This window comes from Loxodonta africana, chromosome 6, assembly GCF_030014295.1.
Source record: "Loxodonta africana isolate mLoxAfr1 chromosome 6, mLoxAfr1.hap2, whole genome shotgun sequence".
NCBI lineage: Eukaryota > Metazoa > Chordata > Mammalia > Proboscidea > Elephantidae > Loxodonta > Loxodonta africana.
This window is the reverse complement of record NC_087347.1, coordinates 9,893,003-9,919,386: the sequence shown is the minus strand read 5'-3', so window position 1 is coordinate 9,919,386 and position 26,384 is coordinate 9,893,003. Positions and strand designations below refer to the sequence as shown.

The following is a 26,384-nucleotide window of genomic DNA, read 5'->3' as shown; positions in this document are numbered from 1 at the left end:
CATAGGTTTTGTTGGTTAGATTGATACAAGGCTGGTGATTTCCTGCTTTTGTCTAGGTTCATGATTGAAACTCTTTTGGAACCTTTCTGTCATCATTCAGCTCTTGTCATTTAGCAAACTGTTAGAAAAGTAGATGCTTTGAAAGGTGGATAGCTTCTGTGTTAGGCTGTGTGGTGTGTTGTTCTGTTCTTTGGTGTATTTATTTAACAGTTAATGTAGTTAATTTGCTGTGTGCCTGTGACTGCTTCCTTCCTGCTGTAATACAGAACTTTTAAAGAAATTGTTTCTACCATCAGTAAGTCGCAGGCCATGGGTGTGATGGATATACAAAGAAGTAAATGCCACAGTCAGGAGGCTTTCGGCCGCACAATCAAAATACCTAAACATGTCTCAAGGACTAGTTGGCATCATTGCCCCACATTACACACTTGCTCCAGTCAGTCAGTGGTGTCATTAGGGATTCAGGCCCATTGTACAGTTCTGCGTTACCATTTCTCAGTGTGCTGACTTTTGAGTTAAAATTTTCACCTCATGGTTAGGAGATACCACATTGTTGTTCAAGGGAGCGGGTAGCCCTGTTCTCATAGCGGTTTTTCTTTTTTTCTGGGAAGACTATCTTTCCTAGAAAACCTCCCAGCAGACTTCCTTTTATCACTCTTTGGCCTGTGTTGGATCACATGCTGCCCCTAGTTGCATTGGAAGCTTGAAAAGCAACATCTGGCAACTTTGACCTGTGATATGGCAGGAGGCTGTGTCTGTCTACAAGGAAGAAGCCTGAGAGGAAAGTGGTTGTTGGGTAGGTTGCCAACAGTGACTACCACAGGTGGGCTAGGAGCAGATAAAGAAATAAGAATAAGGTGTAGTTCTTGATCATCAAAAGGTAGAGGTGAAGACTACCTCCAGACGGCTGGGAAACTCCTTGTAGAGGGGCTGACATTTGACCTTGGCATTGCAGGCACAGTGGACAACTCTGCAGAGGCGAGGAGAGTTCCTGAGGGCACAGTGGAACGGTTTTGAGGGAGGGAAGCAGAAGAAAAAGGAACCAGGTGAGGGAAAAGGTAGTAGAGAGGTGATGGAGGGAGAGGTGTTCTGAAGGACCTCTGGACCCTGGGTCCATAAGGGGTGAGATCGGGGATGGAATCCAGTGGCCTAGAAAAGTCACATTGGTTCCAGAACTGTGGGACGCCTTCCTGGTAATCAATATCCTCGTAAGGTCTTGGCAACTCTTAGTGCTCAGCATGGTAGCAGGCTAGCTCTGCCTCCTGTGTGGGATGGTGTCGCCAGCAGGCTTTCCTGCATGTGGTGCTCACCACAGGGGTTCAGAGTAACATTCCTTTTATGTAGAAACTGTCAAGTAAATTTAAATGCTATTTTAAGTAAGCCAGGCCTCTATGGTTACTGAATGTATATTTTAAAAGATTTACTTCTACCTAATGCCGTCAGAAAGTTTCTACTTTCTCTGTCACTTCTATAGCCATTTGACAAAAGCCTTCAAATGTGATTTAGGTTTTTGTTGTTGTTAGGTGCCATCGAGTTGGTTCTGTGACCTGTAGTGACCCTGTGTACAACAGAACAAAACACTGCCTGGTCCTGTGCCATCCTGTGTCATACAAAGTACATGAAACAGAAGTCCTTGCTTCCAAGGAGCATTCTGGCTGTACTTCCTCCAGGACAGATTTGTCTGTTCTTCTGGCAGTCCATGGTATACTCAGCATTCTGCACCAACACTATAATTCAAAGGCATCAGTTCTTCTTTGGTTGTCCAGCTTTCACATGCGTGTGAAGTGATTGAAAATACCATGGCTTGGGTCAGGCGCACCTTAGTCCTCAAATTGACATCTTTGCTTTTCAACACTTTAAAGAGGTCTTTGGCAGCAGATTTGCCCTATGCAGTATGTCGTTTTGATTTCTTGACTGTTGCTTACGTTGGTGTTAAGGATCCAAATAAAATGAATTCCTTAACTACTTTTGTCTTTCCTCTGTTTGTCGTGATGTTGCTTGTCGGTCCAGTTGTGAGGATTTTTGTTTTCTTTATGTTGACATGTAATCCATCCTGAAGGCTGTGGTCTTTGATCTTCATCAGTAAGTGCTTCTAGTCCTCTTCACTTTGCGCAGGCAAGGCTGTGTCGCCTGCATAAAGCAGGTGGTTAGTGAGTCTTCCTCCAACCCTGATGCTCCGTTCTTCTTCATGTAGTCCAGCTTCTTGGATTATTTGCTCAGCATACAGATGGAATGAGTGTGGAAAGGATACAGCCCTGATGCACCCCTTTGCTGATTTTAAGCCATGCAGTATCCCCTTGTTCTGTTCAAGCGTCTTGCTTTATGTACAGGTTCTACGTGAGCACGAATAAGCGTTCTGGGGTTCTGTTCTTCCCGGTGTCACCCACAGTGTGTTACAATCCACACAGTCGGATGCCTCTGCAGAGCGGTTTTTTTTTTTTTTTTTTTTACTGTAGTTAAAATCTTTTTTTTTCCTCCCCCTTCTTTAATTTTTCCTTCTGGGAAGGAAGAGGAGGCTGCAAAATGGGCCCGGGAAGAAGAAGAAGCTCAGCGCCGATTAGAGGAAAACCGTCTCCGGGTGGAAGAGGAGGCAGCCCGCCTGCGACACGAGGAGGAGGAGCGGAAGAGGAAGGAGCTGGAGCTGCAGCGCCAGAAGGAGCTGATGCGCCAGAGGCAGCAGCAGCAGCAGCAGGAGGCGCTCCGCAGGTTGCAGCAGCAGCAGCAGCAGCAGCAGCTGGCCCAGATGAAGGTAACGCGCTGGGCGGCGGCTGCGGGAGAACCGCACGCCGACTCTATGGCTGAGCAGTACTGCTTTGAGTTTTCCAGTCATCAATAGAGCGTGGCATGGGAATGCACTGTGTTAGACATTGCAACACGAGAGGGATAAACAGGAGGCTGGGAGGTGAGCGGCAATGCAGGCAAGCCAAGACAATTTCCCTAATCTGTCCTGGGAAGCTTAGAAAGGCTTCTTGAAAAAAAGTAACTTCCAAATGGAGTCTTGATGGGGGGGGCGGGGGGGGATTAAAAAAAGTAAACCTGCACCTTGGGAAATGGGGCAGGGATATGTATAAGAGAGGAGACAGCGTGGGGTGGCAGGAGGCAGGAAGGTAAGAAATGCTGTGGTATGTTTGGGGGATTTGAAAAGTAGGTTACTGGGGCTGCAGGAAGTGTGGGAAACGCCCAGATCTCCAGGGCTGCGCATACCCCGCTGAAGCATTATGAGTTCAGGATGTGCGGCAGGAGCCGGCCTCTGAATTGCTTTCAACTAGAGAACAGTACTGTCAGTTCTAGAGGAGCAGATACATCACTTGGAGACCTAAGTGGAAGATGGACTTGAAGATAACAAGCCTGGGGGTCGGCAGACCCGTTGAGGATAGGGGACACCAACCAGGGAGAGGAGGGCTTCATCTAGGCCTAATAGAGGGGCTGGAGATCCCACCAGTGCTGAGTACTAGCTTTGTGTCAGCACCATGCTGACATAGATATCTCATTTAGTCTTCACAACCTCCATTACAAAGCTTAGGTGTTATTACCAGTAATTGATTAGAGGAGAAATGTTAAGAATATAAGTCACTTGCCTTGGGTCCATCCGAGAATTGGTAGCAGAACCACGTATTAGAACCCATGTGTCCTTGTCTGCAGGGCCCTGAAAAGGTTGTTAAGAGACGTACTTCAGGTGTGAGGGAGGGGCAGAGGCATGGGTAGTTTCCAGATCTCTGTCTCGTCTGACCAAGTCTCTCACTCTGCCCAGTTTTGGCTTCCTGTCCTCTTGTAAAGACTGTAGTGATGTTTTATAAATAAACGTTCCGAGTGAAGATAATCCGAGATGGTTGGGAGGAATTGTAAAAAGCTTTTGCGAGAAGAAACAAGCAGTATTAGAAATAGGTTTATTGAGATATAACTCGTTTACTGTACAGTTCACCCAGTTAACATGTACATTCAAGTTGAACAGCCTGTTACTACGTTAACAAACAAGTGCAACTGTCGCTACAGTCGATGTTTTGAGCGTGTTCATCCTGCAGCTGTCCTTCCTCTTCCTCCCCCAGCGGCCCTCAGCCCTAAGCAGCTGCTAATCTGCCTTCTGTCTCTCTGCATTTCTGTGTTTTTATGTCCTATCTGGACATTTCGTATGAATGGATGATATAACACGTGGTCATTTATGACTGCCTTCTTTGACACAGCGTAATGTTTTCGAGTTCATCCGTGTTGTAGCACATGTCAGTACTTCATTCCTTTTTATGACCAAATAATACTCCACTTTTTGTTTATCCATTCATCGGTTGATGGACACATAGGTTGTTTGTCTGTTTTGACTATTATAAATAATGCCGCTATGGAACATTCATGGAAGGATTTTTGGGCGTATGCGCGCTTTCATCTCTTTAGGTGTGTGACTAGAAATCAGACGGCTAGGTCACGTGGTAACTGTGTTCAACCGTTTGAGGAACTGGTGTCAGTCCAACGTGGCTGAATCGTTTGACTTTCCCGCTAACTGTACAAGGGTTACGGGTTTTCTACATTCTCACCAACACTTACCGTAATCAACACTTACCGATTATGGCCGTACTAGCGGTGTGAAGTTGCAGCTCTTGGTTTTGAATTGCATCTCCCTGGTGAATGGTGATGTTGCGCATCTTTTTATGGGCTTATTGGCCGTTTGTAGGTCTTCTGTGGAGCAAGACCCAGATCTGTGGCCCGTTCTTTTTAATTGGATTATTTGTGTTTTTGAGTTGTAAGAGTTCTGTGTGTGTTTTAGATGCAAACCCCTTATCAGATATGATTTTCAAATATTTTCTCCCATTCTGTGGTTTGTGTTTTTCTTTTCTGATGGCGTCCTTTGATGGAGGAAGTTCTGAAGTCTGGGAAGTCCAACTTACCAGTTTTTCTGTTGTTGCTTCTGCTTCAGGTGTCATATCTAAGAATCCACTGCCAAGTCTGAAGTCATGAAGATTTACGTTTTCTTCCGAGAGTTTCATGGTTTCAGAGCTCTGTGACAATTTCACTGAAAATTTGTATGGTTTATGTCCTTTATCCCATCAGTTCCACTCTTAGAGATTTCTGCTGTAGTCCTGTTTTTTTTGGCATTGTTTAGTATTTTGTTGGTTTTAATCCATGCATGTATATTACTTTTATTAAGCAGGCTTTAAAAGGCTTTAGGTTTGTCTTTTGTTGTTGTTGTTTAAGAGCCATAAGACGTTTCAAAATTGGAGCATAGCTTGTTCTGACCAAGAAGAGTAAGGGTTCCCTTAGAATAACTACAAAAGCCAGACCAAACCCACTGCTATGAAGTTGATTCTGACTCATAGTGACCCTGTAGGACAGAGTAGAACTGCTCCACAGGGTTTCCAAGGCTATAAATCTTTTATAGAAGCGGACTGCCACATCTTTCTCCCACAGAGCGGCTGGTGGGTTCAAACCGCTGACCTTTGAGTTAGCAGCTGACTGCTTAACCGCTGTGTGCCCAAGGGTTGCTTTATAATAATCAGGCTTTTGAAAACATTAATGTATTCAGGACCCAAATAGTTAAACTCTAGTTAGTAATGTGAAGGGACAGGAAAAACAGCATTCTTGATTAAAAACAGCTTAGTGCTGATGACTAGAAGCTACAGCCTGGTTATTCGTAGAAGCGTGATTGAGAAACATGCCTGCATCTCCTGAAGCCACAGCCTCAGCTCTCCCTTCAGATAGCTCGTCCTTAACCCCATCACTGGGTGTAGCAGGTCATGGTCCTTGTGCCTTGTTGGATTACAAATCTTCAGGCTGCTTTATTGATTCTTTCGCTTATGCCTTTCACTTTATTGGATGTATATTGCTCTATATGTCAGTGCCAAGGTGACATATTTGCAATCCCAAAATGTTAGATCAAATATATGTGTGTGTGTTTTATCCTAAATTGTTTAAAATTGTCTTAGGTTTGGGGCAGTGGCAAAAAATTCAGGAAGCAAAAGAAGTAAATTTACTGAGAGAGTCACATGCAGAAGGAAATTTGAATTGTTGTAAATAGCGTTGAGGGAAATGGGAATGTTCCGGCTGTACATAATGCGTTAGTGCGTCTTTGTTTCCTGTCCGCCATCCCTCATGAACTCTTTCCCTTCCTTTGTTGTTAGCTTCCCTCCTCTTCAACGTGGGGCCAGCAGTCCAATACAGCAGCATGTCAGTCCCAGGCAACCCTGTCATTGGCTGAAATCCAAAAACTAGAAGAAGAAAGAGAACGGCAGCTTCGAGAAGAGGTAAATTTAAAGAGTTTTAAAAAGTGAAACAGTTCTCCAGACTAGCTAGTGTGCATTACTGGTTAGTGGTTACTGAAGAAAGCTATTATTGTCAGAATTGTCAGAGTTGGATGCTCGTTATTAAACTCTTTGAAGTCTACAATTTGGTCACCCTAACAAATGTTAGCTGCTGTCAAAGAGGCGTCGGACGTGTGACGACCCTGCGCACAGTGGAATAAAACGCTGCCCAATCCTGTGCCATCCTCACTATCAGCTGTGAATCGGAGCATTGTGACCCACAGGGTTGTCATTGGCTGATTTTTGCAAGTAGAACATCAGGCCTTTCTTCCTAGTCTGTCTTAGTCTAGAAGCTCTGCTGAAACTTGTTCAGCGTCGTAGCGATACGCACATCACCACTAACAGATGTGGTTGTGTGTACGAGGTACGTTGGTTGGAAACTGAACGTGGGCCTCCCACATAGAAAGAGACCTGGTGGCGTAGTGGTTACAGCGCTCGGCTGCCAACTGAAAGATTGGCGGTTCAAATCCATCAGCCACTCCGCGGGAGAAAGATGTAACAGTCTGCTTCTGTAAAGATTATAGCCTTGGAAACCCTATGGAGCAGTTCTACTCTGTCCTATAGGGTTGCTTTGAGTCGGAATCAACTCAGTGGCTGGGTTTGGTTTGGGTTCTCCCACATGGAAGGCGAGAATTCTACCACTGAGTCACTACTGTCCCCCTTTGACAGATACAGAGGATCTGATAGGAATAACATTGATTGTGTAGCATAAATGTTTAGTTACCTAAAATATATTACTGTAGCTCTTGAGAATCGCTCATAAATTTACATGGATTGTTCAGAATGGGGGATGAGTTTTATATAAGGAATCCTTTGTAAATTTGATGCTTAGAATGCAGAATACATTTTTCTCTAGAAGATAACTGGGTTTCCTGACTAACCTAGAAAAACATAACATGATAGAAATAAAGTGTCTCTGCTTTAGTCTGTGTTCTGTAGTTCATGTTAGGATAGGAAGGATACAAAAGAGTGAAAGATGGAAATAAAAAGCAAGAGCGCAGTTCTTAATAGAGGAGAATGTGAATAAGTGAAACAGTTTGGATGAGCATGCCATTAGGTGCTGCATTCATTCATTCATTCATTCAGTACATATTTGCCTGAGTACCTGCTCAGTTATAGTCTGCAGATATAGCTGAGACTCAAGCAGACCAAACCCTCCCACATCTGTCAGTCTGTCTTACTCTGGGGTCTTCTGGATTTATGTGATGCTGGAAGCAGCGCCGTCAGTTTTCAGATACCAGCAGGGTCACCTGTGACGGACAGGTTTCAGCCGAGCTTCCAGACTAAGACAGACTAGGAAGAAGGGCCCAGCGGTCTGCTTCTGAAAAGAATTAGCCAGTGAAAACCTTATGAACAGCAGTGGAACATTGTCTGATACAGCGCCAGAAGATGAGCCCCCCAGGTTGGAAGGCACTCAAAAGACGACTGGGGAAGAGCTGCCTCCTCAAAGCAGAGTCGACCATAATGATGTGGATGGAGTCGAGCTTTCAGGACCTTCATTTGCTGATGTGGCATGACTCAAAATTAGAAGAAACAGCTGCAAACATCCATTAATAGTCAGAACATGTGATGTACGAAGTATAACTCTAGGAAGATTGGAAATCATCAGAAATGAAATGGACCACATAAACATCAATATCCGAGGCATTAGTGAGCTGAGATGGACTGGTATAGGCCATTTTGAATTAGACAGTCATATGATCTACTATGCCAGGAATGACAAATTGAAGAGGAATGGCACTGCATTCATCATCAAAAAGAACATTTCAAGATCTGTCCTGAAGTACAACGTTGTCAGTGATAGAATAATATCTACAAGGAAGACGAGTTAATATGACTATTATTCAAATTTATGTACCTACTACTAAGACCAAAGATGAAGAAATTGAAGATTTTTACCAACTTCTGCAGTCTGAAATTGATCAAACATGCAATCAGGATGCATTGATAATTACTGGTGATTGGGATGTGAAAGTGGGAGACGAAGAAGGATTGGTAGTTGGAAAATACAGCCTTGGTGATAGAAACCATGCCGGTAATCACATGATAGAATTTTACAAGACCGACGACGTCTTAATTGCAGATACCTTTTATCGCCAACATAAATGGTGACTATACATGTGGATCTCGCCAGATAGAATACACAGGAATCAGATTGAGTACACCTGTGGAAAGAAATGATGGAAAAGCTCAATATCATTAGTCAGAACAAGGCCAGGGATCAGCTGTGGAACAGACCATCAGTTGCTCATATGCAAATTCAAGTTGAAACTGAAGAAAATTAAACCCACGAGAGCCAAAGTACGACCTTGAACATAATCTCACCTGAACTTAGTAAAAACTTAGAGACCATCTCAATAGATTTGATGTGTTGAACAGTAATGATCAAAGACCAGATCAGTTGTGGAATGACATCAAGGACATCATACTTGAAGAAAGCAAGAGGTCATTAAAAAGAACAGTAAAGATGGAAAAGACCAAAATGGATGTCAGAAGAGACTCTGAAACTTGCTCTTGAATGTCGAGTAGCTAAAGCGAAAGGAAGAAATAATGAAGTGAAAGAACTGAACAGAAGATTTCAAAGGGCAGCTCCAGAAGACAAAGTAAAGTAGTATAATGACATGCGCAAGGACCTGGAGTTAAAAAATCAAAAGAGAAGAACACGCCTGGCGTTTCTCAGGCTGAAAGAACTGAAGAAAAATTTCAAGCCTCAAGTTGCAATACTGAAGGATTCTATGGGGAAGTATTAAATGATGCAGGTAGCATTAAAAGAAGATGGAAGGAATACACAGAGTCACTGTACCAAAAAGAATCTGTCAACGTTCATCCGTTTCAAGCTCAAGCTCCATTTCAGGAGGTGGCATAAGACCAGGAACCGATTGGTGCTGAAGGGAGAGGTCGCTGCACTGAAAGCGTTGGCAAAAAATAAGCCTCCAGGAATTGACAGAATATCAATTGAGATGTTTCAGCAAACAGATGCAGCAGTGGAAGTGCTTACTTGTCTATGCCAAGAAATTTGGAAGAGAGCCTCCTGGCCAACCAACTGGAAGAGAGCTGTATTTATGCCTATTCCCAAGAAAGGTGATCCAACTGAATGTGGAAATCATAGAACAATATCATTAATGTCACACACAAGGAAAATTTTGCTGAAGGTCATTCAGAAGCAGCTGCAGCAGTATATCAATAAGGAACTGCCAGAAATTCAGGCTGGTTTCAGAAGAGGATGTGGAACCAGGGATATTATTGCTGATGTCAGATGGATCTTGGTTGAAAGCAGAGAATACCGGGAAGATGTTTAACTGTGTTTCGACAATGCAAAGGCATTCAACTTTGTGAATCATAACAAATTCTAGATAACATTGTGAAGAATGGGAATTCCAGAACACTTAATTGTGCTCATGAGGAACCTGTACGTAGATCAAGAGGCAGTCTTTCGAACAGAATGATGGGATACCGTGTGGTTTAGTTAGGAGAGATGCGCGTGAGGGTTTTATCCTTCCACCAACCACACTTCCTCAATCTGTGCTGAACAGTTAATCTGAGAAGCTGGACTATATGAAGAAGAGCGGCATCGGGATTGGAGGAAGACTCATTAACCACCTGTGTTATGCAGATGACACAACCTTGCTTGCTGAAAGTGAAGAAGACTTTAAGCACTTACTGATGAAGATCAAAGACCCCAGCCTTCAGTATGGATTACATGTCAGCATAAAGAAAACAAAAATTCTCACAACTGGACCAGTAGGCAACATCATGATAAACAGAGAAAAGAATGAAGTTGTCAAGGATTTCGTTTTACTCTGATCCACAGTCAATACCCATGGAAGCAGCAGTCAAGAAATCAAAAGATGCATTGCATTGGGCAAATCTGCTGCAAAGGACCTCTTTCAAGTGTTGAAAAGCAAAGATCTCATCTCTGGAAGACTAAGGTGTGCCTGACCCAAGCCATGGTGTTTTTGGTTATTTCATATGCATGCAAAAGCTGAATGATGAATAAGGATGACTGAAGAAGAATTGGCACCTTTCAATTTTGGTATTGGTGAAGAATATGGAATGTACCATAGTCTGTCAAAAGAATGAACAAATCTGCCTTGAAAGAGGCACAACCAGAATGCTCCTTAGAGGCAAGGATGACGAGACTACATCTCAAATACCTTGGACACATTGTCAAGAGGAATCAGCCCCGGGAGAAGGACATCATGCTTGGCAAAGTAGAGGGTCAGCAAAAAAGAGGAAGACCCTCAATGAGATAGATTGACACAGTGGCTGCAACAGTGGGCTCAAGCATAACGATTGTGAGGATGGTGCAGAACTGGGCAGTGTTTTGTTCTGTCGTACATAGGGTCGCTATGAGTCGGCACCAACTGAGTCGCACCTAACAACAAGAAAGCAGACAAAAATCTCTGCCTTCGTGAAGCTTACCTTCTAATTGAGAGGAGATGGTCAATGAGAAATAAGTAAAACGTATAGCACAGTAGGAGGTAGTGAGCCTCAACGAGACAGCGAGTGGGCATAGAAGAGAGAGTGTTGGGATTTGAGATGCTGTTGGTGATGGAAGTAACTGTCCATTTTTAAGCATTGTGATCTGGGAGGGCTTCTCTGAAAAGGTGACCTCATGTAGCAAAAACCTGAAGAAAGTGCTTATGGGATGTGATTGGAGGCAGAGCAGTCAGTTTGTCAGAGAAAGCATGTTGTCATTTTTGGACCAGGTGTCGTGGTTCACTGAAACAGAAGGGCTATGAGATACAGATGTGCTTGACCACAGAAAGAATGTGCATCACCATGTGATGTGCCTCACTAGTGACCTCAAAAGTTTCATCACCTTGAAAATCACCTTACTCCCCACCTTCTGGGGAAAAAAAAAAAAAAAGACTGAACTTTTCTAAAATTTTTACTCTCCGAAAGGTCATCATCAGCAGACAGACGCAGTGCAGCACATCTCTTCTCCTTGCAAGGCTAGAAATTGTTCCAATAATTTTGGTCTCTGCTAAAAAAAAAAAAAAAAAAATAGTGGGGACCAGAGTGGGAATTGTAGGTCTTGTTCATCTTTTTATTAGCATCTCTGGTGAGAAGTTAATAATTCCTTTTATTTTCCTTTGAACTTTCGGTCTTCCCATACTCTTCAAAATCTCTGTGAAGCGTCTCTCAGTACCTATTTCCCACGACGAGGAACCTAAGATAATTTCATTGCATTTGTTCCCTAGAGACATCCTTCCCAGAAACCTCTACCCTGTTCCCATCTGAATGTCCTCAGTTTGCTGCCCCCCCAGTGTTCTGTCTGCTTGGCGTGCCTGTCATTCGCAGGTTGTCCTCTGGACTGATCCTGATTTCCCGCCTTATTATGTTTCTTGATGGGACTTTGCCTTAGCTTTCTGTTTCTAGCCTTCTGTTGAACTTTTAATGCATGCTTTCTCATTTTAGACTCCCCTGAGGTCTTATTTTCTCTAAGTGTTTCTTTTTATTGACTGCCACCATCTTCTAAGGGTATTACTGACAGCTTTTTAAAAAGCTAGTTCCTCCTTTCCTTTGTCTTGTTTCTGATTGCACTGAACTTTGTTTGTTTTGGTCTTTGTCTTTCCTCTGAGAAGCTCACATTAAATGCTTGGTGATCCCGGGCTGGTTGTTCATGTTGGAGAGTAAGGCATTACAAAGCTCTTTAGAAGTTCCGGTATGTACAGCACTTTGGTGGGCTTCTCTTCCCCTCGCCTCTTAGTATTTTGCTTCTTCTCTAGCTGATCAGCTTCCCCGTAGAGTAATCCTCCAGTCTCTTGCCTGAGAAGTAAGCCCTTGGAGGAGAAAGGCTGCTGCCTCTCTGGTTCAGCCTCTCCAAAGAGGAACCAGTTCCCTGCTGTGGTAAGGGAGAGACATTCGCCCCAGTATGTAGAGTTGGGGAAGCAGTTTTTTTTTTTTTTTTTCAAAAGACTTCCAGCCTGTCTGCTGTTAGCCTTACCGGGACTCCTCATCTGAGATACCCAGCACCTCCAATTCCTGAGCTTTCTCTACGAGTCAGCCTGTTTCTGAGCTTCCTTTACTTAGCTGTCAATTTATTGGGTCTGTTACACTGGTTATCATTATTTATCTGACCACCAGTGGTTAAGAGCTTTGCTGCTAACCAACAGGCCAGCAGTTCAAATCCACCAGCCGCTCCTTGGAAACTCTGTGAGGCAGTTCAGTTCTGCGCTACAGGGTTTTTATGAGTTGGAATTGACTTGACAACAACAGGTTTGGTTTAGTTTCATTTTAGCAGTTTTTAAGTCTGTCTTGTTCCCTCTGTCCATAACTGTGGGCTTATGTTTTTTAAAAACGTATATTTTTTTGTCATTTTGGCGGGGCTTTACTTAATTTTTAAGAAGTAGATCTCTTCCTCTCCTCTCAGTACCTCTGACAGTTCACATCTGTATTCGCAGCAGAGGGAGTAACCCAGCCGAGTATTTTATTTAATTGTGTGTAGCGCACTGGACATCTGTAAGGGTCGCCTGAGAACGGGAATCCTGAGCTAGCTTCTGGTTTTGCTCAGCAGCAAAGGCGCCAGCAGAGGGAGCTGATGAAAGCGCTCCAGCAGCAGCAGCAGCAGCAGCAGCAGAAACTGTCAGGTTGGGGCAATGTCAGCAAGCCCGCGGGCACCACAAAATCCCTTCTGGAGATACAGCAGGAGGAGGTCCGGCAGATGCAGAAGCAGCAGCAGCAGCAGCAGCAGCAGCACCAGCAGCAGCAGCCCAGTAGGGCCCGGAATAGCGCGGTGGGTCCGTTTCCCTCGCCGTCAGCCCCTGGGCTGGTCCTGCCAGTTACCTTTTCTGACTGTTGTGGGCTGCTTGTTTTTAAATCTTTCAGTATTGTTACCTGATATTAAATATTGACATCTGTTTCTTTAACAGCATTCCAACCTGCACACCAGCATTGGGAATTCTGTTTGGGGCTCGATAAATACAGGTCCCCCGAACCAGTGGGCATCAGACCTGGTCAGTAGTATCTGGAGTAATGCGGACACGAAAAACTCCAACATGGGATTCTGGGATGATGCAGTGAAAGAAGTGGGACCTAGGAATTCAACAAATAAAAATAAAAACGCCAGTCTCAGGTAGGGCTCAAAACGATCGAGTTCTTGCTCCTTGGTGGGTGGTGTTTGTTTGTTTGGGGAGGGGTGCAGGGAAGGGAGTTGGTTAGTCCGTACGTGTTGTTTTCATCTGTGTCTAAGCATACGAAGTCACGATCACGATGGTTGCCTTCTTCCGCGTAGAAACACATCTGTATCATTTCCAGGGACCCCTTCTGAGACTGTTTCTGCTGCTGAGCGATTAGCCCATTGCCTCCCACGTGGTAACCACTTCCTGGATCTTAGCAACAGTGCCATACTTTTGTTGTTGAGCATTTCTCTAAGGTTCTCTAGATCTTAGGAGCAGTGTCATACTTCTGTTGTCAAGCATTTCTCTCAGGTGTTTTCCAGATCTTAGGAGCAGTGTCATACTTCTGTTGTTGAACATTTCTGTCAGGTGTTCTCCAGGTCTTAGGAGTAGTGTCATACTTCTGTTGTCGAGCATTTCTCTCAGGTGTTTTCCAGGTCTTAGGAGTAGTGTCATACTTCTGTTGTTGAGCATTTCTCTAAGGTTCTCTAGATCTTAGGAGTAGTGTCATACTTCTGTTGTTGAGCATTTCTCTCAGGTGTTTTCCAGGTCTTAGGAGTAGTGTCATACTTCTGTTGTTGAGCATTTCTCTAAGGTTCTCTAGATCTTAGGAGCAGTGTCATACTTCTGTTGTCAAGCATTTCTCTCAGGTGTTTTCCAGATCTTAGAAGCAGTGTCATACTTCTGTTGTTGAACATTTCTCTCAGGTGTTCTCTAGATCTTAGGAGTAGTGTAATACTTCTGTTGCTGAGCATTTCTCTCAGGTGTTCTCTAGATCTTAGGATTAGTGTCATACTTCTGTTGTTAAGCATTTCTTTCAGGTGTTCTCCAGGTCTTAGGAGTAGTGTCATACTTCTGTTGTTGAGCATTTCTCTCAGGTGTTCTCCAGGTCTTAGGAGTAGTCTCATACTTCTGTTGTTGAGCATTTCTCTCAGGTGTTCTCCAGATCTTAGGAGTAGTGTAATATTTCTGTTGCTGAGCATTTCCCTAAGGTGTTCTGTAGATCTTAGCATTGTTTCTAAATTTAAATTTTATGTTACTTATACTATAAGGGTCGCTGTGAGTCAGATTCAACTCGGCAATGGGTTTGGTGTTGGTTTTATGCTATATAGTGAGTATTATAAATACCTCTGTACAATAAAGTAGTGATTTCATCTTCATCTTTCTTTCCTTATCCTAAAATGTTGAAAGAGCATGGATTTTGGTATTAAATACATGAGTTCAGATCCCAGCCCTACCACTTATTAGCTTTGTTACCTTGGGCAAGATGGAACCTCTTTGAGCCTCAGTTCCCTCCTGTGTACAATGAAGATAATAATGATAACGGGTGTAATTGTGAAGATTACACGAATACTCGTGAAGTAGTTAGTGAAGTGCCTGGTACATAGTTACTACTTAATAAATGCTAGTGTTGTCAGATTGCTTCTTCTCATATGAGGGCCTGGTACGTTAGGAATTAGACAGCAAGCATCTGCCAGCTTATTGAGTGTTTTTCCAGGCACTCTTGCTCTTAGCCTTTGATCTGCTTAAGGAATGTTAGTGCCATTTTACTGACGAGGAAACAGACTTAGCCAAAGTTAAGCAACTTACCTAAGGGCACATAGGAAGAGTGAATAATTTCCTCTGAATAGAAGCTCTGTAATCACAAGCTGGAATGGAGCAGCTAAGGCTAGATTTTTTTTTTTTTTTGGCCCATTTTTTTAACAAATAATTTTTATTGTGTTTTAAGTGAAAGTTTACAAATCAAGTCAGTCTGTCACATACAGGCTTATATACACCTTAGTACATACTCCCATTTACTCTCCCCCTAGTGAGTCAGCCCACTCCCTCCTTCCAGTCTCTCCTTTCATGACCGTTTGGCCAGTTTCTCACCCTCTCTACCCTCCCATCTCCCCTCCAAACAGGAGATGCCAACACAGTCTCAAGTGTCCACCTGATACCAGTAGCTCACTCTTCATCAGCATCTCTCTCTAGCCCATTGTCCAGTCCCGTCCATGTCTGATGAGTAGTCTTCGGGAATGGTTCCTGTCCTGGGCCAACAGAAGGTTTGGGGACCATGACCGCCGGGATTCTTCTTGTCTCAATCAGACCATTATGTCTGGTCTTTTTATGAGAATTTGGGGTCTGCGTCCCACTGTTCTCCTGCTCCCTCAGGAGTTCTCCGTTGTGCTCCCTGTCAGGGCAGTCATCGGTTGTGGCTGGGCACCATCTAGTTCTTCTGGTATCAGGATGATGCAAGTCTCCAGTTCATTTGGCCCTTTCTGTCTCTTGGGCTCATAGTTATCATGTGACCTTGGTGTTCTTCATTCTCCCTTGATCCAGGTGGGTTGAGACCAATTGATGCATCTCAGATGGCCGCCTGTTAACATTTAAGACCCCAGACGCCATACTTCAAAGTGGGATGCAGAATGTTTTCGTAATAGCATTTATTTTGCCAATTGACTTAGAAGTCCCCTTAAGCCATAGTCCCCAAACCCCCACCCTTGCTCCCCTGACCTTCGAAGCATTCAGTTTATCCTGGAAACTTCTTTGCTTTTGGTCCAGTCCAGCTGAGCTGACCTTCACTGTATTGAGTATTGTCCTTTCCCTTCACCTAAACTAGTTCTTATCTACTAACTAATCAGTAAATAACCCTCTCCCACCCTCCCCCCATCCCCTCTCTCTTACCCACAAAAGAATGTGTTCTTCTCAGTTTTTATTATTTCTCAAGATCTTATAATAGTGGTCTTATACAATATTTATCCTTTTGCATCTGTCTGATTTCGCTCAGCATAATGTCTTCCAGGTTCCTCCATGTTACGAAATGTTTCACAGATTCGTCACTGTTCTTTATCGATGCGTAGTATTCCATTGTGTGAATTAAAAAAAAAAAAACCATAATTTATTTAACCATTCATCCGTTGATGGACACCTTGATTGCTTCCAGCTTTTTGCTATTGTAAACAGTGCTGCAATAAACATGGGTGTGCATATATCTGTTCGTGTAAAGGCTTTTATTTCTCTAGGGTATAGTCAGAGGAGTGGGATTTCTGGATTGTATGGTAGTTGTATTTCTAACTTTTTAAGAAAGCACCAGATAGATTTCCAAAGTGGTTGTACTATTTGACACTCCCACCAGCAGTGTATAAGAGTTCCAGTCTCTCCACAGCCTCTCCAACATTTATTATTTTGTGTTTTTTGGATTAATGCCAGCCTTGTGGGAGTGAGATGGAGTCTCATCGAAGTTTTAAGTTGCATTTCTCTAATGGCTAATGATGGAGAGCATTTTCTCATGTATCTGTTAGCTGCCTGAATATCTTCTTTAGTGAAGTGCGTGTTCATATCGTTTGCCCACTTTTTGATTGGGTTGTTTGTCTTTTTGTGGTTGAGTTTTAACAGAATCATAAGGTTTTAGAGATCAGGCGCTGGTCGGAGATGTCATAGCTGAAAATTTTTCCCCAATCTGTAGGTGGTCTTTTTACTCTTTTGGTGAAGTCTTTAGATAAACATAGGTGTTTGATTTTTAGGAGCTCCGAGTTACCTGGTTTCTCTTCGTCATTTTTAGTAATGTTTTATATTCTGTTTATGCCTTGTATTAGGGCCCCTAACGTTGTCCCTATTTTTTATTCCATGATCTTTATTGTTTTAGTCTTTATGTTTAGGTCTTTGATCCAATTGGAGTTAGTTTTTGTGCATGGTGTGAGGTATGGGTCCTGTTTCATTTTTTTTGTAAATGGATATTCAGTTATGCCAGCACCATTTGTTAAAAAGACTGTGTTTTCCCCAATGAACTGACACTGGGCCTTTGTCAAATATCAGCTGCTCATATGTGGATGGATTTATATCTGGGTTCTCAATTCTGTTCCATTGGTCTATATGCCTGTTGTTATACCAGTACCAGGCTGTTTTGACTACTGTGGCTGTATAATAGGTTCTAAAATCAGGTAGAGTGAGGCCTCCCACTTTCTTCTTCTTTTTCAGTAATGCTTTACTTATCCAGGGCTTCTTTCCCTTCCATATGAAGTTGGTGATTTGTTTCTCCATCACATTAAAAAATGTCATTGGAATTTGGATCGGAAGTGCATTGTATGTATAGATGGCTTTTGGTAGGATAGACGTTTTTACTATGTTAAGTCTTCCTATCCATGAGCAAGGTATGTTTTTCCACTTCAGTAGGTCCTTTTTAGTTTCTTGTAGTAGTACTTTGTAGTTTTCTTTATATCGGTCTTTCACATCTTTGATAAGATTTTTTCCTAAGTATTTTATCTTCTTGGGGGCTACTGTGAATGGTATTGATTTGGTGATTTCCTCTTCGATGTTCTTTTTGCTGATGTAGAGGAATCCAAGTGATTTTTGTATGTTTATCTTTTAACCTGAGACTCTGCCGAACTCTTCTATTAGTTTCAGTAGTTTTCTGGAGGATTCCTTAGGGTTTTCTGTGTATAAGATCATGTCATCTGCAAATAGAGATAATTTTACTTCTTCCTTGCAAGTCTGAATACCCTTTATTTCTTTGTCTAGCCTATTTGCTCTAGCTAGGACCTCTAGCACAATGTTGGATAAGAGCAGTGATAAAGGGCATCCTTGTCTGGTTCCCGATCTCAAGGGAAATGCTTTCAGGCTCTTTCCATTTAGAATGATGTTGGCTGTTGGCTTTGTATGGATGTCCTTTATTATGTTGAGGAGTTTTCCTTCTATTCCTATTTTGCTGAGAGTTTTTATCATGAATGGGTGTTGGACTTTGTCAAATGCCTTTTCTGTATCAGTTGATAAGATCACGTGGTTTTTGTCTTTTGTTTTTATTTATATGGTGGATTACATTAATGCTTTTTCTAATATTAAACCAACCTTGCGTACCTGGTATAAATCCCACTTGGTCGTGGTGAATTATCTTTTTGATGTGTTGTTGGATTCTATTGGCTAGAATTTTGTTGAGGATTTTTACATCTATGTTCATGAGGGATATAGGTCTGTAATTTTCTTTTTTTGTTGTGTCTTTACCTGGTTTTGGTATCAGGGATATGGTGGCTTCATAGAATGAGTTAGGTAGTATTCCATCATTATCTGTGCTTTGAAATACCTTTAGTAGTAGTGGTGTTAACTCTTCTCTGAAAGTTTGGTAGAACTCTGCATTGAAGCTGTCTGGGCCAGGGCTTTTTTTTGTTCGGAGTTTTTTGATTACATTTTCAATCACTTTTTTTGTTATGGGTCTGTTTAGTTGTTCTACTTCTGATTGTTGTAGTTTAGGTAGGTAGTGTTTTTCTAGAAATTCATCCATTTCTTCTATGTTTGCAAATTTGTTAGAGTACACTTTTTTGTAATAATCTGATATGATTCTTTTAATTTCAGTTGGGTCTGTTGTGATACGGCCCATCTTGTTTCTTGTTCAGGTTATTTGTTTCCTGTATTTCTTTAGTCAGTCTGGCCAATGGTTTATCAATTTTGTTAATTTTTTCAAAGAACCAGCTTTTGGCTTTGTTAATTCTTTCAATTGTTTTTCTGTTCTCTAATTTTTTTTTAATTCATATAGTTCAGCTCTAATTTTTATTATTTGTTTTGTTCTGGTGCCTGATGGATTCTTTTGTTGCTCACTTTCTATTTGTTCAAGTTGTAGGGACAGTTCTCTGATTTTGGCTCTTTCTTCTTCATGTATGTGTACATTTATCGATATAAATTGACTTCTGAGCACTGCTTTTGCTGTGTCCCAGAGGTTTTGATAGGAAGTATTTTCATTCTCATTGCATTCTATGAATTTCTTTATTCCCTCCTTAATGTCTTCTATAACCCAGTCTTTTTTGAGCAGGGTGTTGTTCAGTTTCCAAGTATTTGATTTCTTTTCCCTTATTTTTCTGTTATTGATTTCCACTTTTATGGCCTTGTGGTCTGAGAAGATGCTTTGTAATATTTCGATGTTTTGGACTCTGCAGAGGTTTGTTTTATGACCTAATATGCGATCTATTCTAGATAATGTTCCATGTGCACTAGAAAAAAAAGTATACTTTGCAGCTGTCGGGTGGAGTGTTCTGTATAAGTCTATGAGGTCAAGTTGGTTGATTGTAGCAATTAGGTCTTCCGTGTCTCTATTGAGCTTCTTACTGGAAGTCCTATCCTTCTCCAAAAGTGGTGTGTTGAAGTCTCCTACTATAATTGTGGAGGTGTCTATCTCACTTTTCAGTTCTGTTAAAGTTTGTTTTATGTATCTTGCAGCCCTGTCATTGGGTGCATAAATATTTAATATGGTTATATCTTCCTGGTCAATTGTCCCTTTAATCATTATGTAGTGTCCTTCTTTATCTTTTGTGATGGATTTAACTTTAAAGTCTATTTTGTCAGAAATTAATATTGCTACTCCTGCTCTTTTTTGATTGTTGTTTGCTTGATATATTTTTTTCCATCCTTTGAGTTTTAGTTTGTTTGTGCCTCTGAGTCCAAGGTGTGTCTCTTGTAGGCAGCATATGGACGGGTCGTGTTTCTTTATCCAGTCTGAGACTCTCTGTCTCTTTATTGGTGCATTTAGTCCATTTACATTCAGCGTAATTATAGATAAGTATGTGTTTTTTTTTTTTTTTTGTTTTGTTTAGCGCTGTCATTTTGATGCCTTTGTGTGTGTGTTGTTGACAATTTCATTTTTCCACTTACTTTTTTGTGCTGAGACGTTTTTCTTAGTAAATCGTGTGTTCCTCATTTTCATAGTAGTCGAATTTATGTTTGCTGAGTCATTATGTTTTTCCCGGTTTTTATTTTGAGTTATGGAATTGTTAGACCTCTTTGTGGTTACCTTAGTATTTACCCCTATTTTTCTAAGTAAAAACCTAACTTGTATCGTCCTATATCGCCTTGTATCCCTCTCCATATGGCAGTTCCATGCCACCTGTATTTAATCCCTCTTTTTGATTATTGTGATCTTTTACGTGATGACTTCAGTGATTCCCTGTTTTGAGCATTTTTTTGTTTTGTTTTTAAAATTAATCTTTATTTGTTTTTGTGATTTCCCTATTTGAGTTGATATCAGGATGTTCTGTTCTATGACCTTGTGTTGTGTTGGTATCTGATATTATTGATTTTCTGACCAAACAATTTCGTTTAGTATTTCGTGTAGCTTTGGTTTGGTTTTTGCAAATTCTCTAAGCTTGTGTTTACCTGTAAATGTTTTAATTTCACTTTCATATTTGAGAGAGAGTTTTGCTGGATATATGATCCTTGGCTGGCAGTTTTTCTCCTTCAGTGTTCTATATATGTCATCCCATTGCCTTCTTGACTGCATGGTTTCTGCTGAGTAGTCTGAACTTATTCTTATTGATTCTCATTTGTAGGAGACCTTTCTTTTATACCTGGCTGCTTTTCAAATTTTCTCTTTATCTTTGGTTTTGGCAATTTTGATGATAATATGTCTTGGTGATTTTCTTTTTGGATCTATCTTATATGGGGTTCGATGAGCATCTTGGATAGCTATCCTTTCGTCTTCCATGATGTCAGGGAAGTTTTCTGCCAACAGATCTTCAACTATTCTCTCTGTATTTTCTGTTATCCCTCCCTGTTCTGGAACTCCAATCACATGCAAGTTATTCTCCTTGATAGAGTCCCACATGATTCTTAGGGTTTCTTCATTTTTTTAAATTCTTTTATCTGATTTTTCTTCAGCTATATTGGTGTCAATTGCCTTATCCTCCAACTCCCCCACTCTGCATTCCGTTTGCTCGATTCTGCTCCTCTGACTTCCTATCGAGTTGTCTAATTCTGTAATTTTACTGTTAAACTTTTGGATTTCTGAATGCTGTCTCTATGGATTCTTGCAACTTATTAATTTTTCCACTGTGTTCTTGAATAATCTTTTTGATTTCTTCAGCTGCTTTATCAGTGTGTTCCTTGGCTTTTTCTGTAGATTACCTTATTTAATTTATGAGGTCATCCCTGATGTCTTGAAGCACTCTGTAAATTAGTTTTTTATATTCTGCATCTGGCAATTCCAGGATTGTATCTTCATTTGGGAAAGATTTTGATTCTTTAATTTGGGGAGTTGTAGAAGCAATCATGGTCTGCTTGTTTATGTGGTTTGATATCAACTGCTGTCTCCGAGTCATCTATAAGATATTGTAATGATTTATTTTATATTTGCTCACTGAGTCTTATCTTGTTTTGTATTCTTTCAATATACATAGACGGGCTACTAGATTGCACTGTCTTGATTGTTGTAGCCTTTGAATCACTTATGTCCTACTTCCAGGTGGTTTGGGCTTTTACCAGATATATAAGTCTAAGAGTCCATTCACTATTCTTGAGTAGAATCTGATTTTGGGTCACCAAGTGTGTGGTGTAGACTGTCACCTATTCACTTAGAGGAGTAGTGGTGATAGTTGTGTGCACCAGCATCTAGTAGCAGCAGGGGTCACACTCCCGGGGCGGGGCAGGATGCTGACAGGCTTCCCCCAAGTGCCAGTGAGGTAGGTGTGTCTCAAAGCACACCTAAAGCACTTTGGTGGGTGGGCTCTGCAGCTGTACCTTAGACACCCAATGCATGTACCTCTACGGATCAGTAGGTGTCACCATCCTCAGACTCCTAAAGCAGGAGGCTAGGTGGTCTGGGGGGAGCTTCAGCCCTCAGTTCCCTGTTGTGGGTCAGTGAGGGCTCTGTTGAATATGCAGAGATATCAGACGTGGGAAACTTGTCTTTCCAGTAATCTGCTAAAACAATTACAGTCAGATCACTATCAGAATTGCCTTTGCATTATAATAGCCACCTTGTTCCCTGTAGGGATGAAAGCCCAAGACTGTGGATCGTGTATGCTTGGGTGGAGCTGGTTCTGTATTTTTATTCCAATTTCGGGAAGTCAGGGAAGGATTTTTGGTCCCTGGGTTTTTTGTAGCTGCTTCTCTCAGGCCAGGAGAATGGGTTAGGGAAAAAAAAAACGCACAGCACTTCACTCTCTGGCCCAGGAGATTCCAAAGTTAATGAAGCCCACCTGGGAAGGGGACGGGAGGGATCAGATAGATAGGAGAGAGTAGCACCCCGGAATATAGACAAAGTTACTTATCTTGCTTGGCAATGACTGTTTTATCTGAGATTCCCAAGGGGTGTGTAGCCTGTTGGCTGGGTCGAGATTGCCCCCGAGGGTCAGGCCCGCGTCCTGTGCTTGTGCTGTCTCAGACGCCGTGGTCAGTTCCTCCACTCCCAGTCCAAAGCCCAGCGCCGAGTTTCCCCGGCTGGGATGCTGCACTCCTGGCTCCAGAACGAGTCGCTGCCTCCCAGTGACTTCTCCTCCTGTCAGCTGCATCGCTGCGCTGCCTGTGTGCACTGGCTGGGCTTCCCCCGAGGTCACTTCTGGGGGCTAGGGCTATGTCCGTGTTTGTGCTGTTTCTGGATGCTGTGCTCAGCTCCCCTGTGTCCAGTCCAAAGCCTGGCGCCAAGGTTTTAAAAGGTTTTCTGACTGGGATGCTGGCTCCAGGCTCTGAAAACAGTCACTGCTTCCCCGTGGTTGCTCGTTCTCTTTAGCTGTGTCAGTGTGCAGCCTGCTTGCGCTGGCTGAGTCTCTGTCACTCAGGTCAACTCTTTAGATCTGTGTTTGATGGTCAGAGTTTGTAGATTGTCATGTATGTGATCGATTGACTTGTTTTTCCGAGTCTTTGTTGCAAGAGGGATCCGAGGTAGCTTCTACCTAGTCAGCCATCTTGGCCCCGCCTCCTCTAAGGCTAGATTTTTAAGGCGATACTGAGTATTCCTCCCCTTCTCCCAAAATCCAAATATTTGAATTTTTTTTTTCTTTTTTGGAGTTGAACAGTCATTGGTTTACTGGACAGTCATCCAGTGTTGCCAAAACATTATCTATTTATGGTGTTGTAGTATAATTATAGGAGTAACAGTTTCTGGGAATATAATATCGCCCTGTTGTTTTGCTTCAGTAAATCTGTAGGTGTGTCTAACCGGCAGCATAAGAAAGTGGAAGAAGAAGAAAAGTTGCTGAAGCTCTTTCAGGGAGTAAATAAAGTCCAGGATGGATTCACCCAGTGGTGTGAACAGATGCTTCATGCCCTCAACACGGCAAATAACCTGGATGGTAAGAATCGGGAGGGAACCCGGCATGTGGAACAGCAGAGATAGAACCCACAGGGAGGCTGGCAGATGGGAACAATGAGCCAAAACTCAGAAGGTGAAATCTAGCGGAGGTCACGTCCTACACCTGCTGTAAGAACCTGACTCTTGTTTACTTGTGAGAAAAGCCGTGTAATGCTAAGCTCAGATAGCTTGATCAGTGGTTGTCAAAAGGAAGTGGCCATCTCAAGCTGCCTTAGTGATGCACGGGACAGAGGAGGTCCTCGTTTCATACTCCCCACTTTATGAGGGACAGTGTCAGTGCCAGCTGGATTAAGTCCTCAGTAAGTCAACCTTTATGGTGGAGGAAAAGGTCAACCTGAAGAGAAGAATGAGGTGATGTGACATTGTGTCCTTCCGGCCTTTGTTGGGGGTGGGTGGGTCATGTGACAGAGCATGTCACATGACTTTGTGTAGGATATAGCCAGGACCAATGTGTGGAAGTGAAAGGGCATCAGCACAACTTGAAGAAAAGCTTGCTGGTAGGTAGTTGTTCACAAAGAGAGTCCTCTGCCCCCCTCCAAGTGTCTGGACAGAGATCGGTCGGCATATTGTGGAAAGAATTCCCACAACTGATAAATCAGGTGGAACCAGCCTACCTCACGTTATCTTATCTGAAACCTAACCAGTTGCCATCGAGTTGGCTCCAACTCATGGAGACCCCCTGTGTGTCAGAGTAGAACTGTGTCCATAGGGCTTTCACAGACTGATTTTTCAGAAGTAGATTGCCAGGCCTTTCTTCTAAGGTACCTTTCTTCTAAGGTGGACTTGAACTAGCCTTTCGGTTAGCTGCTGATCATGTCGACTGTTTGCACCACCTAGGGACCTCTGTCTAAAATCAAGAATCTATTACAAACAGCACTAAAGGAATTGAAGGGTTCCGTTGTAGCATTGTAACAGAACATCTAATGGTCTGGAAGTTTACAGAGAAAACAGCAGTAAATAATAGCAGTGACTGCTGTCTGTTAAGCACCTACCAAGTGCAAGGCACTCTTTCTAGGGGTTAACGTCTATTACCCCATTTATTTTATTTTTACAGTCATTTTATAAGGTACCTTTACAGTATAGGTGATATCTCCATTTTATAAATTAGGAAACAGAGGCTCAGAATGATTAAGCAACTCATCAGGGTCCCACAGCCAGCAGAGTTCAGAGTCAGGATTTAAACCCAGGTCTGTCTAACTCTTATACTTGTGCTTTTCTGCTTTACCATGCTGCTCACGTGTTCCATTCGATTTCTCTCTAGAAATATGCTATCAGTGGATTAAAAGTTCCAGGAAGAGTTGGCTGTTATCTTTAGTCTCTGCTGTGGTGCCTGGCACACATCAGGGCACTGAATAAATATTAATTGAATTTAAGGAAAGAAAGCTTGAATCCCAGATCACTTCAGTCTTAGGCAAGCAGCTGTTTCAGTCAGCTAACCGTTAGTGAAGTCAGACGTGTGGCACACCCTCGTTTCCACCCTGTGGGGTTGCAGATAACTTTGGCATTGCAATGGTAGCATTTTTCCGTCTCTAGATTAAGGAGCACTGATAGTAGCTGCAAACCTTTCAAGTTTCAGTCATTAACTTCTGTGTTAGGCGTGACAGTCTGTTAAAAACAGACACTATTTTGTTCGTGGTATTTCATTATTGTTGCCGTTTATGTCTTCTCCCCTCCCATATTGCAGTTCCCACGTTTGTTTCTTTCCTGAAAGAAGTAGAATCTCCTTATGAAGTCCATGATTATATCAGGGCCTATTTAGGAGATACTTCTGAGGCCAAGGAGTTTGCCAAGCAGTTCCTCGAGCGCCGTGCCAAACAGAAGGCCAGCCAGCAGCGTCAGCAGCAGCAGCCGCAGCCGCCGCAGGTGCAGCCGCAGCCGCCGCCGCAGGTAGGAGGGTGAAATGAGGCCGGAGGCTCAGTGAGTGAGTGAGTCTCAATACCTGTAAGTGCTGAGCGACCAGGAAATGCATACTAAAGCAGAGGCCACTTCTGAATATAAAATAATCAAAACTTGCAAAAGTTGGTAGACTTAACATTTTCAAATTATATGTCTAGAGGCCTTTGTGAATTCCCCAAATAACAAATATAACCATTCATCGTGTACTAGGCATGCCAGCCTCGTTTTTCTTGATCCTATATCTGCCTTAATCAAACCACAAATTCCTCTACGCCCCAGCCTATACATTGGCTGTGAGTCGTGAACACATATGCGTGTTCACCCTCTGGTGCTCCGAGCTGCTGTCCCCGGGACCGTGTCCTACCCTTGGTGTCCTACACTTGGTGTGGTGTTGGTGGGGATGTGAAAAGGTACACACTTGCTGAAAGACAAGTTGGCAGGGCTCTTGGAGAGGTTTAAAAATATTTATATCCTGTAATCCTGTACTTTCTCCCTTACAAATAATCAATATTTGGTACATACTCTCTGAGGATGTGGAAGATACAATGAGGTTTAAAATCCACTTGAGCGGATGGGCTAACTGGGATAAATTAACGGAAAGTGAAAGATGTAAACACGGGCAGAGCACTAGGAAAAACATCTTAAGCATCAAAGGAGAAGACGTCATGTAGTAATCCAGAGGGCCTGTGTGTGTGAGAAGTGGCCACCCCGTGTGCTGGACTAGGAGGTGGAGGCTCAGTACACACACAGACAGGCTTGTTCTTCCCTGGTGCTTTCTCTACTACTTCGCCCCCTCCCCACTACCACCACCCCAGCCCTCAGCGGGCTCGTCGAAGCCAATTCCAATGTAGAGTGAAGCGCCCTAATAAGACCAAGTAAGTGTGAGTGGCTGGTGGACTATTTCATAGTTGAACTTTCTCTCTCCGATTGGTAGAAAGTGTAAGGACGATGTTTTGGGGCCAGGTCCCTTCAGTTATTGCCAGCAGGAATAAAGTACACAACATCAGTCTTGTTTGGTAACATGCTGCC

General features: G+C 42.6%; 1 protein-coding gene across 2 annotated transcripts in view; it reads left to right on the top strand.

Annotated features, from left to right (window-relative positions):
• GIGYF2 (GRB10 interacting GYF protein 2) overlaps positions 1 to 26,384 on the top strand; it is a 144,641-nt gene that overhangs the window by 112,132 nt on the left and 6,125 nt on the right. Inside the window, exons 22-27 of one of the 2 annotated variants that reach the window (XM_064286544.1) lie at positions 2,507 to 2,749; positions 6,108 to 6,230; positions 12,808 to 13,026; positions 13,163 to 13,365; positions 23,285 to 23,439; positions 25,144 to 25,346. In XM_064286544.1, the coding sequence (XP_064142614.1) occupies positions 2,507 to 2,749; positions 6,108 to 6,230; positions 12,808 to 13,026; positions 13,163 to 13,365; positions 23,285 to 23,439; positions 25,144 to 25,346 (1,146 nt within the window). Of the gene's footprint in view, positions 1 to 2,506; positions 2,750 to 6,107; positions 6,231 to 12,804; positions 13,027 to 13,162; positions 13,366 to 23,284; positions 23,440 to 25,143; positions 25,347 to 26,384 lie in introns of both variants that reach the window. The other variant, XM_064286543.1, reaches the window with a different exon arrangement.